General features: G+C 43.8%; 1 protein-coding gene and 1 long non-coding RNA gene across 2 annotated transcripts; one reads left to right on the top strand and one right to left on the bottom strand.

The window, feature by feature from the left end:
* The first annotated feature begins 668 nt into the window (after positions 1-668).
* Positions 669-4,570, top strand: LOC139376256 (cerebellin-1-like). The gene is made up of 4 exons (XM_071118599.1): positions 669-1,688; positions 2,535-3,392; positions 3,599-3,718; positions 3,833-4,570. The coding sequence occupies exons 2-4, from the start codon at positions 3,102-3,104 to the stop codon at positions 4,028-4,030; spliced, it is 609 nt and encodes a 202-aa protein (XP_070974700.1). The 5' UTR covers positions 669-1,688; positions 2,535-3,101; the 3' UTR covers positions 4,031-4,570.
* On the bottom strand, positions 3,608-4,970 carry LOC139376257 (uncharacterized). The gene is made up of 3 exons (XR_011627897.1): positions 4,868-4,970; positions 3,816-4,039; positions 3,608-3,696 (listed from the first exon to the last, which is right to left on the bottom strand). It is a non-coding gene; the product is annotated as an uncharacterized lncRNA (long non-coding RNA).
* Positions 4,971-17,834: the final 12,864 nt, after the last annotated feature.

The following is a 17,834-nucleotide window of genomic DNA, read 5'->3' as shown; positions in this document are numbered from 1 at the left end:
ATAACTGCATTGAGGCATATGTCACTGTGCTTCTATGGCTATATGCACCATGCAAATTCCTATTTCATTTGTTCATTTAGCAAACAACACAGCTCATAATCCCCCAAAAATGTCTCTCTACCCCATGGTAAAATGTGTAGAATAGCATGAGATTAGCTATAAAACTTCACATTTTTCTACTTGCCCCATGGCAAAACAATTCACCCACATTTCTGCAGGTCCTCCCACCAACAAATTTCAGGCCACTTCTTTAGTCGCATAAAAACTGTGGATAGAGACATCGTTAATTACTTTAATTAGTTTCTTTGAACTTTTATCACGAGAAACAAATCGTGATAAAAAAAAATGAAATGGTTGGTTTTCTATATTCACTGTTAGATGATGTTTTGACTTGCAGATGTCTTGGAGCTTGACACAGCAGCATGATAGAAAGCTAGCCGCCTGGCACAACCGCAGGAAGACACGCATCTCCAGTCGAATGTCGGGCAACCGTGTTGGCGTGGCCCTGGACTATGGCGCAGGCACCATCACCTTCTCCGAGGTGGGGCCATCCAACACCCTGACCCACCTGCACAACTTCACCACCTCCTTCAGCCAGCCCGTGTGCCTGGGCTTTGGCCTCTACAAAGCTGAACTCCATAGCAGAATCTCCATAGTGAGGGTGTGAGAGATCATCAGGAACCAGAGAATTAGAATAGGGTGGGAGCTCAAGGATAGAGACTTTGCGGGAGGTTTCCTTCTGGAACATCTCCCGGGACCTCATGGGGGATTGGACGATGAACAATAGAGCTTGCGTGAGCATGACAAATGGTAAGACTACATTCTTACAGAGCTCAGGACTCAAAGTACTATGAACTATGACTTTGAATCAGTAAGGAATGGATGAGTATGTCCTACTTTTGTCACAGTTTGGGGGAATTTGAAAGACCCAAGCAACTTGGACCCAAGAGAGAGTTTTAATCAAATACATCCAAACTACAGGACAATATTCTAAAGAAAATGTAACATTCAGTGGATAGTTCTAGATTCTTGTGATGTAACATAGCTATGGGGTCCCTTTTCCTTTTCTGAGTTTGTTTAGACTATTTTTTATGCATAAAATAATCAAAATGGGTTCTTTGGGGCACTCATGTACCAAGCTAAATAACCCAAATAGTGTTGAGAAAAAAGAGATGGAAGGTGTGTGGACTGAACCATATTGTAGTATAGATAACAGAATCATCAGACATTAGAATCTTTCTCAAAAGTGAAATTATGTAGGCCATTATATTGAAAGGGATTCGCTGGAAGATGCTCAAGGTAGATTCACATGCTTTAAATCAATGCCATAGTTCGTGTCAGACTAAACAATGTCACAAAATTACCTTCAACATTAAAACATCTCAGATGCAATACTTGCACTGCCACTTTTCATTGTTAGAGAGAAAATGAGTAGGTGGGTGAGTGACAGAGAATTAAAGAGTGTGAGAGAGAGAGAGGGAGAGAGAGAGATTATAACACAGTGGGTCCTCTGGCATGGTCATTTAGATGCCTGTTTCAAAGGGAGGTCTCTGTGATCCTGTAGAATGTGAGAGAACAGAGTAGAAAGTGGTTATGAGGAATATGTGACTATCACTCCATCTCCAAGGAGCAAAATTGTACTTCACCCGATATGGAAAATAAGGACGACACCTTTCAAACTGAAACAGGTGATACCCTCAACTATTTCTTTACGAACTTAAACTTAGACTCTAGGATTGCCTGACAGTACTCAGTGAATAAATGCATAGTCCTGCAAGTTCCTTGTGTTAACATCTTGAATTGTTCAGGAAAACTGCTAATCTTCTGACTGTTGAATATTGGGGACAAACTCTCTAAAAAAAAACAATTTTGGGTTGGTGTGAGAGAGTGCGTCTGTGTGTGTTCGAAGAAAGAGTGTGTGGTGGTTTTATAAGGTGGTTGATAAAACAGTCTTAATCACTAGTGTCATAGAGAATGTGATCATCAGAGAATGGGGTCAGAGTGTCTTTTTTGCACTTGAATTGACGACATGTCGATATTATTGTAGAAGGAAAGTGAGAAAATCCCATAATAAAGAGGGGGTACAGTCTAAAATGTTGTTCTATCTATAATATCAATTGAGGACGAAGTGCTTTCTTCTCCGTGTGATATACAGTAACCATTTATGTAATTGTGAAACGATAAACACCTAAGGAATTTGTATGAAAATACAAGAGGATGATGGAGAAACTACGTGTGAACATGGTGGGTACGAGGAGGGGGGGGGCATGTTATGGAACGTCAGGAGGTAGAGAGTGCGTGTGAAAGACAGATGGTCTCTCAGCAGAGTTGTTCCCCCACTCCCTCTTTCTTTCTCACTCCCTCCTGGATTCTACATCCTCCCCTGACACCGGTCCAGAACGTTACCTCATTCCCCCTCCCCCCCTAACAATATCCTCTTCATCATCCTCTTCATCCTCTTCTATGGTAGCCGAGATTCCTCACTCTACCTTTCTTCATCTATCCCTCCCACTATTTCTCCTTCCTTCTCTCAGGTCCTGTGTGATGATGCAGTAGATTGGAACGCACACAAACGTCTATTTGCCAATGCTATCCTGCCACCTACTGCCACTGTTGCAAACCAGCATAGAATCACAGGAGAGATATCCATGAGAACAGAGTGAGAGAGATAGAGGGAGGGAAGGACAGACAGATAGTGTGGGGTAAATAGGGGGAGAGACTGTATGTTGACTTTGTCGACTTCGTCGACTTCTGCTGAACACTGATAACTCCAAACCCTCCTGGTTGTCAGTCTGTGAGTCCTACCTGTTGACAAACCTCTATATTTATTACTGGGAGACTTCCTACATATCGTCTAGGTGGGATAGGAGACCGCTGTCATAGAACAGGGTGGTGGACCAAGTCCAACCAATTGAGGACACTAATGATCCTGCTGAATATCAGCTACAACATCAATTGTGAGACATTTTAGGACCTGAGTGACCCGAGAGAATATTTAGCGTTTTAAATCTATTTAGTCTGGGCATATTTATCTATGTCTGTAATCTTTCCATACTAGAATTAATAACAGATATACAATCAAAACAAAGACAGTTAAAAGCATGTATCCCAAGGTGGTTCGTTCATCCACCTTAGAGCCCACAGTGTTGCTGGGGCTGCTGCTCTTATGGGGGCCTCTAGGGGCCCAGGCCCAGAATGACACTGAGCCTATAGTCCTGGAAGGAAAGTGTTTGGTGATCTGTGACTCCACTCCCAACTCTGAGCCAGCGGGAAATGCCCTGGGCATGTCAGTACGCTCAGGCACCGGCCGGGTGGCCTTCTCTGCCACCCGCCAGACAAACCACGAGCCCACAGACATGAGCAACCGCACCATGATCATCTATTTCGACCAGGTGAGCAAATTCGAAATGAATATTGACCATATAAAGTAGTACATCAACAGGTGAAGTTGACCAATGATTTCTTATTCATTGATTATCTTTGACTGATTTGTTTCTCTTTGATTGATCATTGATGAATGATTGATTTCTATACCCCATACCTCCCTATCTCTCTTATCCTCCTGTGTTCATTCTCTCCCTTTCTCTTCTTACCTCAGATCCTGGTGAATGTGGGCAATCACTTTGACCAGGAGAGCAGTGTCTTCCTAGCCCCCAGGAGGGGAGTCTACAGCTTCAACTTCCACGTAGTGAAGGCCTACAACAGACAAACTATCCAGGTGAGAGAGACATACTGTACATGCCGTAAACATAGAGCATGTAGCGTAGCACCATGCATGTCCCACAAATAGTTAGTTGTTTGACATTGAGACTAACCGTGTGGTTGTTTCTAGGTTAGTCTGATGTTGAATGGGTGGCCAATGATCTCAGCCTTCGCTGGGGACATGGATGTGACACGGGAGGCAGCCACCAACGCAGGCCTAGTGATCATGGAGAGGGGAGACAAGGCCTACCTCAAACTAGAGAGGGGAAACCTGATGGGTGGCTGGAAGTATTCCACCTTCTCCGGGTTCTTGGTTTTCCCCCTATAGGGAGACAGCCTGCATGATGGAGAGAGGAGGACAGAGGGAAAAGATGGAGAGAAAGAGGAATGGGGAGGGAAAAGGGTGAGACTGAAAAATGTATATAATTTAATGTCTGAGAGAAACAATAAAAGATGAGGGGTGGAGGGAAACACAAAGACAGAATTTGCATGGTAGATATGTGAATTGTCTCATGTGTTCAGCTTGTGTGTAACTTGTCCTTCAGGGTAGAGGAGAGATTATTTTTGTCCAGACACCAGAGTTGATGCGCACTATGGCACAAAAATGGCAATGTGCAATCAATTTGTAGTATCTTTTTCATTTACACTTTTAAACATAACAAGAAAAGTAAATCCTGTAGCCCCTTAAAATATGGCAAGACCTGATTACAACATTTCATTGACTTTTGAATCTCTGGCATTTTTGCCTACCATTCTGGCTAGCCACCCTGGCTTACTGCATTGTTCAACCTGCTTGTCCCATAACTAATTATATTCCCTATTTGCCAGTATGTGTTTTGCAGTGTGCACACCTCTTAGGAAGATTTATATAAACATGTCATATTAAAATTAATATATACATTAACCCTTTGTCTCTTTTTGGTGAGTATTTTCGAAGTCTATAGTGGTACAATGTAAAATTAGATTTGTTTTCTCATTGTTGGTAGTTTCATATTTCGACAATTACCTTAGGCTACAAGGTATCAATATTTTACTCTTGCTTTTCATTGAACCAGTATCATGACAACTGATTGTAAATATAGCTCTCACCACCATAGTTGGCATGGTGGCAGGGCATTGGCAAGGGGGGAGAGCATAAGGATAGTGAATAACGGACACTCCTCACCAGTCGCGCACAAACAGATGGAAGCTTTGGCGAGCACACAGGCACGTCTCTGCCGGACTCCTGTGGATCAAGTGTGGTGTGCTGTCACAACCAGTCAGTCACGCTTCCTTAATTCATGACAGACAGTAAGACACAGAGTTAGAAAAGCTAGAGGGCGCACTTGAAAAAAAAAATAGCTGATTAGCGTGCATATAAAGTCAATTGGGTGGGACTGACCTTTTTCAAGACAATGTGGAAGAGTCTTGCGAAGTAGGCCTATCACCTCCCCTGTAGGTAGTGACACATTGTCATTATATCACCGCCTCTATAGGTAGCAAAAATTTGCATTACAGCTTATGCTTTGCCATTCCCGACGAGAAATTGTTTGTAGAGCAGTGGCGCTTTCGGGATGAAAATGATCAATGACATTGTACTGATACTAGGTCTACATTATATTTCCCTAAAATCAAATATCATCTTTAAATGGTGACATTTGGCTACAGAGGGTAGTGCGTACGGCCCAGTACATCCTTCGGGCTGAGCGTCCTGCCATCCAGGACCTCTATACCAGGCGGTGTCAGAGGAAAGCCCTACAAATTGTTTAAGAGTCCAAACAACCAAGTCATAGACGGTTCTCTCTGCTACTGCACGGTAACATAAAATGTGGAAAAGGTGAAGGGGCCTGCATACTTTCTGAATGCACTGTACATTCACATTCCTTCACACTAGACATATGCTGCTTTTTTGTTGTTGCTATTTGACTATTTTTCCTTTACTTTATTTAGCACATTTTTATTACTGGTTATAAACTCTGCATTGTTGGTTAAGGGCTCATAAGTAAGCAGTTCACGGTAAGGTGTACAGTTGTGGCCAAAAGTTTTGAGAATGACACAAATATTAATTTCCACAAATGTTGCTGCTTCAGTGTGTTTAGATATTTTTGTCAGATGTTACTATGGAATACTGGAGTATAATTACAAGCATTTCATACGTGTCAAAGTCTTTTAATGACAACTACATGAAGTTGATGCAAAGAGTCAATACTTGCAGTGTTGACCCTTCTTTTTCAAGACCTCTGCAATCCGCCCTGGCATGCTGTCAATTAACTTCTGAGCCACACCCTGACTGATGGCAGCCCATTCTTGCATAATCAATGCTTGGATTTGGTCAGAATTTGAGGGTTTTTGTTTGTCCACCCGCCTCTTGATGATTGACCACAAGTTCTCAATGGGATTAAGGTCTGGGGAGTTTCCTGGCCATGGACCCAAAATATTGATGTTTTGTTCCCTGAGCCACTTAGTTATCACTTTTGCCTTATATCAAGGTGCTCCATCATGCTGGAAAAGGCATTGTTCGTCACCAAACTGCTTCTGGATGGTTGGGAGAATTTGTTTGCTGGTTGGGAGGATGTGTTGGTACCATTGTTTATTCATGACTGTGTTCTTAGGCAAAATTGTGAGTGAGCCCACTCCCTTGGCTGAGAAGCAACCGCACACATGAATGGTCTCAGGATGCTATATTGTTGGCATGACACAGGACTGATGGTAGTGCTCACCTTGTCTTCTCCGGACAAGCTTTTTTCCGGATGCCCCAAACAATCGGAAAGGGGATTGATCAGAGAAAATGTCTTTACCCAAGTCCTCAGCAATCCAAATCCTGTACCTTTTGCAGAATATCAGTCTGTCCCTGATGTTTTTCCTGGAGAGAAGTGGCTTCTTTGCTGCCCTTCTTGGCACCAGGCCATCCTCCAAAAGTCTTCGCCTCACTGTGCGTGCAATGCACTCACACTTGCCTGCTGCCATTCCTGAGCAAGCTCTGTACTAGTGGTGCCCCGATCCTGCAGCTGAATCAACTTTAGGAGACGGTCCTGGCGCTTTCTGGACTTTTTTGGGTGCCCTGAAGCCTTCTTCACAACAATTGAACCGCTCTCCTTGAAGTTCTTGATGATCCGATAAATGGTTGATTTAGGTGCAATCTTACTGGCAACAATATCCTTGCCAGTGAAGCCCTTTTTGCGCAAAGCAATGATGACGGCACATGCTTCCTTGCAGGTAACCATGGTTGACAGAGGAAGAACAATAATTCCAAGCACCACCCTCCTTTTGAAGGTTCCAGTCTGTTATTCGAACTCAATCAGCATGACAGAATGATCTCCAGCCTTGTCCTCATCAACACACACACCTCTGTTAACTAGAGAATCACTGACATGGTGTCAGCTGGTCCTTTTGTGGCAGGTTCAGTGGAAATGTTTTTGGGGATTCAGTTCATTTGCATGGCAAAGAGGGACTTTGCAATTAATTGCAATTCATCTGACCACTCTTCATAACATTCTGAAGTATATGCAAATTGCCATCATACAAACTGTGGCAGCAGACTTTGTGAAAATGTATATTTGTGTCATTCTCAAAACTTTTGGCCACAACTGTACACAAGTTGTATTTGGCGCATGTGACAAATAAAAAAAATAATGCTCTTCAGTTACTTAAAAAAAAGTTTCAATGAAACTAAACCAAATCTCTATGATATATGCCTCAAGATCAAAATATCATCTTTATATGGTGACATTTGGTCAAATGATTGCCATTCAGTTCCTTTTAAAATATAATTAGGGACACACTCTATTGGGGGAATAATAAAGGAGCCACATCAATATCTCCTGAGATGTGATCATACCGACTGCAATAAAGACAACCTGGAACATGTCCACAAACACACAGGGGGCTGGGTTACTTGGTTAAAAAGCAACCAATCGTAGTAACGCATTACAAGTAATCCAGATTACGTCGTTACGTAATCAGGCCATTGCAGTGCGTTTTGACCGGGGTGTATTCATTACGTCTTGTAACGGAAACTGTTTACAGTTTAAAATAATTTAACAGCACCAGACTAGACTACATCAGGTGCAAACAGAGCAAGCGGAACAAACGGGGAAGGGCCTACCTGAATCTGTCCAATAGAAAGTCTCGTTTTCGTAAAAAAAAAAAAATCAGTTTGGAGTAAACTGTTTCTGTTGTAACAGACGAAAAGTTTTGCAGCAGAATTGCCGAAATGAATACACCCCTGTTTAAACGCTTGCAGTCTCGTACTAAATACGACACATTGCGCGGATAATTTCTTAAAAATGGATACCGGTGCTCATGCCACATCTTTCCATGTCTGGCAATATAGACAACATTTCATTTTCAAGGAATTAAGAGAAAAAAATATGACCGTCCAGTGTGTTCTATGCAAACCCAAAATCCGCATATTGTCTACCTCCAAGAACTCGACATCAAATCTGAAGAAACATTTAGAGGTGAGTTGAATGCTTTCAATGAACATGTTCTATGGTGGGTTAAAAAAGCAGGTCGGATGTAAAACATGTACCAACTTTATAAACCACCTCCGGCCTAGCTACTAACGTTCTTTCACAATAAAATAATGACGGTCTTACTGTGTTTTGATTGGGTGCCGGTACATTTCATCGAGCCTATACGGACAATTCATTGGTTCCCTCATGCGTCACCATATTCTTACCACACTAGACCTTGCCATAACCATTTTACAGTTCAACGTCAATGGAGTCCCAAGGATAATGTATAGCATGGACCAATCACACAATCAGGCAAAAAAAGTCACTTGGAAATGAAATTCTAACATTTTAATATACATTATATTCAAACATTGCAATGCATGGTAATTTTCACCTACTCGAAAAGGGGGGGTGCACCCTTAATGAAATGTATATCATGGACATATGGGGTACAACTACTGGTGGTCAGTGTAATTGCCCTCTCAGCCTTGTAGTTTTTTGAATGGGCTTCATGTGCCAACAAATTACGAAAATTTTCTTCATAAAAATGATCTCCATAAAAGGTACAATCAGGGCAAGGTGACCGGAAACATGACCGAATACAAACAGTGTAGCTATTCCCTCCGCAAGGCAATCAAATCAAATCAAATCAAATTTTATTTGTCACATACACATGGTTAGCAGATGTTAATGCGAGTGTAGCGAAATGCTTGTGCTTCTAGTTCCGACAATGCAGTAATAACCAACAAGTAATCTAACTAACAATTCCAAAACTACTGTCTTGTACACAGTGTAAGGGGATAAAGAATATGTACATAAGGATATATGAATGAGTGATGGTACAGAGCAGCATAGGCAAGATACAGTAGATGGTATCGAGTACAGTATATACATATGAGATGAGTATGTAAACAAAGTGGCATAGTTAAAGTGGCTAGTGATACATGTATTACATAAGGATACAGTCGATGATATAGAGTACAGTATATACGTATGCATATGAGATGAATAATGTAGGGTAAGTAACATTATATAAGGTAGCATTGTTTAAAGTGGCTAGTGATATATTTACATAATTTCCCATCAATTCCCATTATTAAAGTGGCTGGAGTTGAGTCAGTGTCAGTGTGTTGGCAGCAGCCACTCAATGTTAGTGGTGGCTGTTTAACAGTCTGATGGCCTTGAGATAGAAGCTGTTTTTCAGTCTCTCGGTCCCAGCTTTGATGCACCTGTACTGACCTCGCCTTCTGGATGATAGCGGGGTGAACAGGCAGTGGCTTGGGTGGTTGTTGTCCTTGATGATCTTTATGGCCTTCCTGTGACATCGGGTGGTGTAGGTGTCCTGGAGGGCAGGTAGTTTGCCCCTGGTGATGTGTTGTGCAGACCTCACTACCCTCTGGAGAGCCTTACGGTTGTGGGCGGAGCAGTTGCCGTACCAGGCGGTGATACAGCCCGACAGGATGCTCTCGATTGTGCATCTGTAGAAGTTTGTGAGTGCTTTTGGTGACAAGCCGAATTTCTTCAGCCTCCTGAGGTTGAAGAGGCGCTGCTGCGCCTTCTCCACGATGCTGTCTGTGTCCTGACACCACACTCCGAGGGCCCTCACCTCCTCCCTGTAGGCCGTCTCGTCGTTGTTGGTAATCAAGCCTACCACTGTTGTGTCGTCCGCAAACTTGATGATTGAGTTGGAGGCGTGCGTGGCCACGCAGTCGTGGGTGAATAGGGAGTACAGGAGAGGGCTCAGAACGCACCCTTGTGGGGCCCCAGTGTTGAGGATCAGCGGGGTGGAGATGTTGTTACCTACCCTCACCACCTGGGGGCGGCCCGTCAGGAAGTCCAGTACCCAGTTGCACAGATCAGGGTCGAGACCCAGGGTAGGGTGGAGGTGATATGGTCCTTGACTAGTCTCTCAAAGCACTTCATGATAACGGAAGTCGTTTAGCTCAATTACCTTAGCTTTCTTGGGAACAGGAACAATGGTGGCCCTCTTGAAGCATGTGGGAACAGCAGACTGGGATAGGGATTGATTGAATATGTCCGTAAACACACCAGCCAGCTGGTCTGCGCATGCTCTGAGGGCGCGGCTGGGGATGCCGTCTGGGCCTGCCGTCTGGGCCTGCAGCCTTGCGAGGGTTAACACGTTTAAATGTTTTACTCACCTCGGCTGCAGTGAAGGAGAGTCCGCATGTTTTGGTTGCGGGCCGTGTCAGTGGCACTGTATTGTCCTCAAAGCGGGCAAAAAAATCCTGGTCCGTGACTGGGCTGGTTTTCTTTTTGTAATCTGTGATTGACTGTAGACCCTGCCACATACCTCTTGTGTCTGAGCCGTTGAATTGCGATTCTACTTTGTCTCTATATTGACGCTTAGCTTGTTCATTAGAACGTGCGTTGAAGATGTCGTTCCCATAGCAACGATTAAAACATTCCCTAACCAGAAACCGTGGATTGATGGCAGCATTCGCGTGAAACTGAAAGCGCGAACCACTGCTTTTAATCTTTATGGCCTTCCTGTGACATCGGGTGGTGTAGGTGTCCTGGAGGGCAGGTAGTTTGCCCCCGGTGATGCGTTGTGCAGACCTCACTACCCTCTGGAGAGCCTTACGGTTGAGGGCGGAGCAGTTGCCGTACCAGGCGGTGATACAGCCCGCCAGGATGCTCTCGATTGTGCATCTGTAGAAGTTTGTGAGTGCTTTTGGTGACAAGCCGAATTTCTTCAGCCTCCTGAGGTTGAAGAGGCGCTGCTGCGCCTTCTTCACAATGCTGTCTGTGTGAGTGGACCAATTCAGTTTGTCTGTGATGTGTATGCCGAGGAACTTAAAACTTGCTACCCTCTCCACTACTGTTCCATCGATGTGGAGGGGGTGTTCCCTCTGCTGTTTCCTGAAGTCCACAATCATCTCCTTAGTTTTGTTGACGTTGAGTGTGAGGTTATTTTCCTGACACCACACTCCGAGGGCCCTCACCTCCTCCCTGTAGGCCGTCTCGTCGTTGTTGGTAATCAAGCCTACCACTGTTGTGTCGTCCGCAAACTTGATGATTGAGTTGGAGGCGTGCCACGAGGACAATACAGTGCCACTGACACGGCCCGCAACCAAAACATGCGGACTCTCCTTCACTGCAGCCGAGGTGAGTAAAACATTTAAACGTGTTAACCCTCGCAAGGCTGCAGGCCCAGACGGCAGGCCCAGACGGCATCCCCAGCCGCGCCCTCAGAGCATGCGCAGACCAGCTGGCTGGTGTGTTTACGGACATATTCAATCAATCCCTATCCCAGTCTGCTGTTCCCACATGCTTCAAGAGGGCCACCATTGTTCCTGTTCCCAAGAAAGCTAAGGTAATTGAGCTAAACGACTTCCGTTATCATGAAGTGCTTTGAGAGACTAGTCAAGGACCATATCACCTCCACCCTACCCTGGGTCTCGACCCTGATCTGTGCAACTGGGTACTGGACTTCCTGACGGGCCGCCCCCAGGTGGTGAGGGTAGGTAACAACATCTCCACCCCGCTGATCCTCAACACTGGGGCCCCACAAGGGTGCGTTCTGAGCCCTCTCCTGTACTCCCTATTCACCCACGACTGCGTGGCCACGCACGCCTCCAACTCAATCATCAAGTTTGCGGACGACACAACAGTGGTAGGCTTGATTACCAACAACGACGAGACGGCCTACAGGGAGGAGGTGAGGGCCCTCGGAGTGTGGTGTCACGACACAGACAGCATCGTGGAGAAGGCGCAGCAGCGCCTCTTCAACCTCAGGAGGCTGAAGAAATTCGGCTTGTCACCAAAAGCACTCACAAACTTCTACAGATGCACAATCGAGAGCATCCTGTCGGGCTGTATCACCGCCTGGTACGGCAACTGCTCCGCCCACAACCGTAAGGCTCTCCAGAGGGTAGTGAGGTCTGCACAACGCATCACCAGGGGCAAACTACCTGCCCTCCAGGACACCTACACCACCCGATGTCACAGGAAGGCCATAAAGATCATCAAGGACAACAACCACCCAAGCCACTGCCTGTTCACCCCGCTATCATCCAGAAGGCGAGGTCAGTACAGGTGCATCAAAGCTGGGACCGAGAGACTGAAAAACAGCTTCTATCTCAAGGCCATCAGACTGTTAAACAGCCACCACTAACATTGAGTGGCTGCTGCCAACACACTCAACTCCAGCCACTTTAATAATGGGAATTATATCACTAGTATATCACTAGCCACTTTAAACAATGCTACTTAATATAATGTTTACATACCCTACATTATTCATCTCATATGTCTACGTATATACTGTACTTTATATCATCTACTGCATCTTTATGTAATACATGTATCACTAGCCACTTTAAACTATGCCACTTTGTTTACATACTCATCTCATATGTATATACTGTACTTGATACCATCTACTGCATCTTGCCTATGCCGTTCTGTACCTTCACTCATTCATTTATCTTTATGTACATATTCTTTATCCCTTTACACTTGTGTGTATAAGGTAGTAGTTTTGGAATTGTTAGTTAGATTACTCGTTGGTTATTACTGCATTGTTGGAACTAGAAGCACAAGCATTTCGCTACACTCGCATTAACATCTGCTAACCATGTGTATGTGACAAATAAAATTTGATTTGATTTGAAGTAAATTAATCCACAAATATATCTTAAACGAGCAGTTGCCACATCATTTTTTAGATTTGTGAAATTAATGATATAGATTCTTGGTTCTTGAAGAATATAACTTATAAATGCCTCATGAGCTTAGTTCAAATGTCATACTCCTTCAGAAGCTGAAATATAAGCTTGTTTTACACCAATGTTTGTAATCAAATTAAATGTAAACAAACACTACATAGCCTTAACTACAATGGATGACCAGTCCTCACATTCATAGCTCTGTCTATGAATTTGAGAGTGGTTACATTTCTCCAGCCCTGTCTCTCAGCTTTTTACCGAAACGGGTGGGGAGTTTGCTTTGTTGTAGTTTCAACTGCTGATTGCCGCTTTAAATTCAATTTGATGATATAATCTTGAAGCACATTCAAAAGATTATGCGACAGTATCTGGCTCTGCTACATATGATAATAAATAGGTTGGGTAAATGCTTTGGGGATTTACCTGTCTGTTAAAAAATACAACAGGGATGTTCTGATATACTGTAAATGAAGGTGTATTAATACATTTTCTTTTTGATTTTATTTCAGAGAAAGCATGCAATGATGTATCTGAAGTCGCCTAAAGGTGAGATGGATGGACCTAAGTCTCCTAAGGAGCCACGCTACAAGAAATCCAAGCTGGAAAACCTTGTCAATCAAATGACGTCACAGCCAAAAGTGAACACCCTGGTCTTCAACTTTATGGTGGAAAATGTCCAGTCGCTGTCTGTCTTGGAACAGCCTGCTTTCAGGAAGTTGATTGAGGGCTTAAGTGGAGGGAAGATGTCCATGACCCGAAATACTTTTATCAATGGAATAATGATGGCATACTCCAAAATGAAGGAGGAACTAAAGGAAAAGCTGGACAGTGTACAATCTGTGTGCACTACAGCTGATATCTGGTCAGCTCACAACAGAAGCTACATTGGGATGACATGTCATTGGATTGAGAAGAATGAGCTGGAGAGGAAGTCTGCTGCACTTGCCTGTGCCAGAATACGGGGCGCACACACATTTGAAACAGTTGCAGCCAAAATACACGAGATTCATTTGGCTTACAATATTGAAAACAAACTTCAGGCTACAGTCACTGATAATGGCAGCAACTTTGTCAAAGTCTTCAAAGAGTTTTCAAAGGGGGACAATGAAAACTATGAAGATGACATTGTTGAATTTCAGGACGTGGGCACCATACTTGATGGAGCAGATGAGGCCATGCACCTCTTTCTGCTGCCGCACCAGAGATGTGCATCGCACGCATTGAATCTGATTGCCTCCCACGATCTAGTGCAAGTTCTATCACGGGGAGAAACTGCCCAAGTGTACTGCAGCGCAATGGCCAAATGTTTTGGCATATGGAACAGCGTCCACCAATCCCCATTGGCTATAGCAGCAGTGGAGGACATAGAGAAAATGAAGTTGACTGCTCCTTGTGTGAGTCGCTGGATTTCTGAATACTCTGCAGTGGAAAAGATGGTCTCTCTCCCTGAAACAAAACTAATGGATGTTTGCGACAGCTTTGGGGTCCCAAGACTGCTATCTTATGAGATAGCATTTTTAAAAGAATACATAAATGTCTTCAAGCCACTTGCTTTTGCACTGGAACTCTTCCAAGGAGAGCAAAAATGTTTTCTTGGACTGGTCATACCTACGGTACTCACATTGAAGAAAAAGCTATGTGAGAAGAAAACTCTTGCGCTCTATCTCTTGGAGGCCATCAACCCTGTTCTAGACGCAATAGATTCCCGTTTCAAACAGCTCTTTGCCAGTCTGGATGCAAAAATGGCGACAGCAACCACACCACAATTCCGTTTGTGGTGGCTACCAGAAGCTGAGAGAGAAGACATGCATTTGATGCTGGTGGCTGAGGCAACCCGATTGGAGCCGACTGGTGGTGCGCCAATCAGCAGCGACAACGTGCAGTCAGAAGACGAATTCTTTAGTTTCGGGCCTGGGACTGGCAACAGTGACACAGAAGAGGAAGTCCGGAGGTACCTCGAGGGAACCAGCAAAAGTCTCAGTTGCCTGAAATACTTCCAGAGAGTGAGAAAGCTGTTCCTCAAATTCAATGCCATCCTACCCTCAAGTGTTCTTGTGGAGCGCCTCTTCAGTCATAACGGGAACATTCTCACCCCTAAAAGGAATGGTTTGACTGATGATCAGTTTGAGCAAGTTCTCCTTTTGCGGTACAACAGCAAAATATGCACTCTGGACAAAATATTCCCTGAGTAAAAATGTAAAGGGATTTTTTTCACAGATCATGTATCAGGCAAAGGAGGATGGGGGGGGGGGGGGGGGGGGCTATAGGAGGACGGGCTCATTGTAATGGCTTGAATGGAACCATATCAAACGCATCAAACATGCGCAAACAACGTTTGACTCCGGCTCCATCTATTTAATTCCAGCCATTACAATGAGCCCGGCCCGTCCTCCTATAGCTCCTCCCACCAGCCTCCACTGGTATCAGGGGTGTATTCTTTGTTGTGTTTGTTAAGCTCACATTGAACATGTTGTTTAAAAGTCATCAAAGTCTGTGTGTGCAGAAGTTAAAACATATATTTATGTTAGTCGGCATGACTAAATTTAAGCAATAAGGCCTGGGGGGGTGCGGTTTATGGCCAATATACCACAGCTAAGGGCTGTTCTTAGGGCACGACGCAACACAGAGTGCCTGCGTACAACCCTTAGCCGTGGTATATTGACCATATACCACAAACCCCCGAGTGGAGCCTTATTGCTATTATAAGCTGGTTACCAAATAAATGGTATTTGTCACATGCGCCGAATACAACAGGTCGACCTTACATTGAAATGCTTACTTACAAGCCCTTAACCAACAATGCCATTTGATTAGATGTTCAGGAGTCTTATGGCTTGGGGGTAGAAGCTGTTGAGAAGCCTTTTGGACCTAGACTTGGCGCTCCAGTACCGCTTGCCGTGCGGTAGCAGAGAGAACAGTCTATTACTCGGGTGGCTAGAGTCTTTTTTTAGGGCTTTCCTATGACACCGCCTGGTATAGAGGTCCTGGATGGCAGGAAGCTTGGCCCGGTGATGTAATGGTCAGAGGCCATATACCACAAACCCTGAGGTGCCTTATTGCTATTTTAGACTGGTTACCAATGTAGTAAGAACAGTAAAAATACCTGTGTTATACATTCTGATATACCATGTCTTTTAAAGCTTTATTTATGACGGCCTAGGAACAGTGGGTTAACTGCCTGTTCAGGGGCAGAACGACAGATTCTGGGTAGCTACCCTGGGGTGGCTACCCTGCCACCCCAGGGTAGCCTAGCATTCAAGGCTCTAACCACACAGTTTATAATCAGGACTCAAATCACCCAGTTTATAAATATATTATACCACGGGTATGACAAAAGATTACTTTTTACTCTTCTAGTTACGTTGGTAACCAGTTTATAATAGCAATAAGGCGCCTCGGCGTTTGTCGTATATGTCTGTATTCAGGCACTCTGCGTTGCATCTTGCATAAAAACAGCCCTTAGCTGTGGTATATTGGCCAAATACTACACCCCCTCGGGCATTGCTTAAATATATACTTATTCAAAATATTGAGTTATGTACTAGTTAAATGCAAATGTCTACTTTTTTTTTTTACATAATGCTGCTAGCCTACCTTTTACACGTGATTACATAGAAAATGAGTCTAACGTAAATAAAAATGGAACAGGTTAAAATAATTCTAAATATGCTTCTTTGTGCTTTTATTAAACATGAGGTTCAAGTTTTTATTTTAAAAGAAGTCAAGTAATGTGTATCCAGTAACGGATTTTGTGTGTTCCTACTGTACAGTACATGACATTGGAGACCTCCAAAACAGAGGGACAGGCTCACACTCACAGTTCACCCACACAATCACCTCTAGGCGGCAATGTTGAGTTGTTAAATCTAGTTTGTGTGTGTGTGTGTGTGTGTGTGTGATTATATTTACTTTGTTGTCCAACTATCTTTAAAGTAGGAGGCCTCTTTTAGTAGGTAGTGTGCCAGTTCAGTTTGTGTGTACCCTAAAAATAAACACACACGGCAATACCCAGTGTAAAGTTAAAAAGAGAGCGCCATACACAAACTCTTCTAATTGGGCTAAAGTGAGACGAAGGCCTGAGTCTTTCTGGTATCGACATCATCTCCTCAGGAGGCAGTTACTGGACAACATGGCATTTGAAAGGTAATTGTGAGGTGTCATTTACTCCTATGCTGCCAGTGATTTTGTTAGTGAATCCAGTGCTAATCAAAGATATGATAGGATGAAGGTACCTTATAGAGATGAAGATGATACAATGTTATTAAAACACACTGTATCCATGATAAACATATATATTTTATCTTTATTTAACTAGGCAAGTTAAGAACAAATTCTTATTTTACAATGACGGCCTACCTCGACCAAATCCTAGCCTGGACGACGCTGGGCCAATTACGCACCGCCCTATGGGACTCCCAATCACGGCCGGTTGTGATACAGCCCGGGATCAAACCAGGGTCTGTAGTGTCACCTCTAGCACCGAGATGCAGTACCTTAGACTGCTGCGCCACTCGGGAGCCCCATAAGCCATGGTGCATTTCAGTTTTGAATTAGCCTGTAAAAATGCCTATGAAAATAAAATGAAACGTTTTTTAAAATAAGTATAGCATCTCTGGTCTGGGCATAGCTACACTTTTAAATATGGGTTCAACAATGTGTGAGTGAAATGTCTGAGTCTGAAAATGTAAGACTATGAGGGCACATTGTTTGATGGTTTGCAAAAAAATACCATAGATAGAGAAATTATTTATGGAATATACGACATATCTTAAAATCGTACTCAAGTTTAACATGCAGTAAACTCAGCTGCTGGTTTGACAGCAAAATCCAACGTGTAGGACTGCTGAGCCAAATTGTCCCAACTAGGCCGCATTTATTGTTTTCTCAACCTAACTACGTCCATTACTGTCTTCCGCCCAGGATTTTGTTCATTGGATGATGGACAATCCATTTTAGCCAATGCCTTGTAGGAAGGCTGCCGACTAGTGTACATTCAGACCAATGATAG

Source organism: Oncorhynchus clarkii, chromosome 20 (assembly GCF_045791955.1).
Source record: "Oncorhynchus clarkii lewisi isolate Uvic-CL-2024 chromosome 20, UVic_Ocla_1.0, whole genome shotgun sequence".
Taxonomy (NCBI): Eukaryota; Metazoa; Chordata; class Actinopteri; order Salmoniformes; family Salmonidae; genus Oncorhynchus; species Oncorhynchus clarkii.
This window is presented reverse-complemented; position numbering and strand designations above follow the sequence as displayed.

Excerpts from the sequence above, each read along its gene's own strand:
- LOC139376256 (XM_071118599.1), top strand. The coding sequence starts at position 3,102 with ATGTATCCCAAGGTGGTTCGTTCATCCACCTTAGAGCCCACAGTGTTG. Across the intron at positions 3,393-3,598 it reads TGATCATCTATTTCGACCAG|ATCCTGGTGAATGTGGGCAA; the intron begins GTGAGCAAATTC and ends TTCTTACCTCAG. Across the intron at positions 3,719-3,832 it reads ACAACAGACAAACTATCCAG|GTTAGTCTGATGTTGAATGG; the intron begins GTGAGAGAGACA and ends GGTTGTTTCTAG.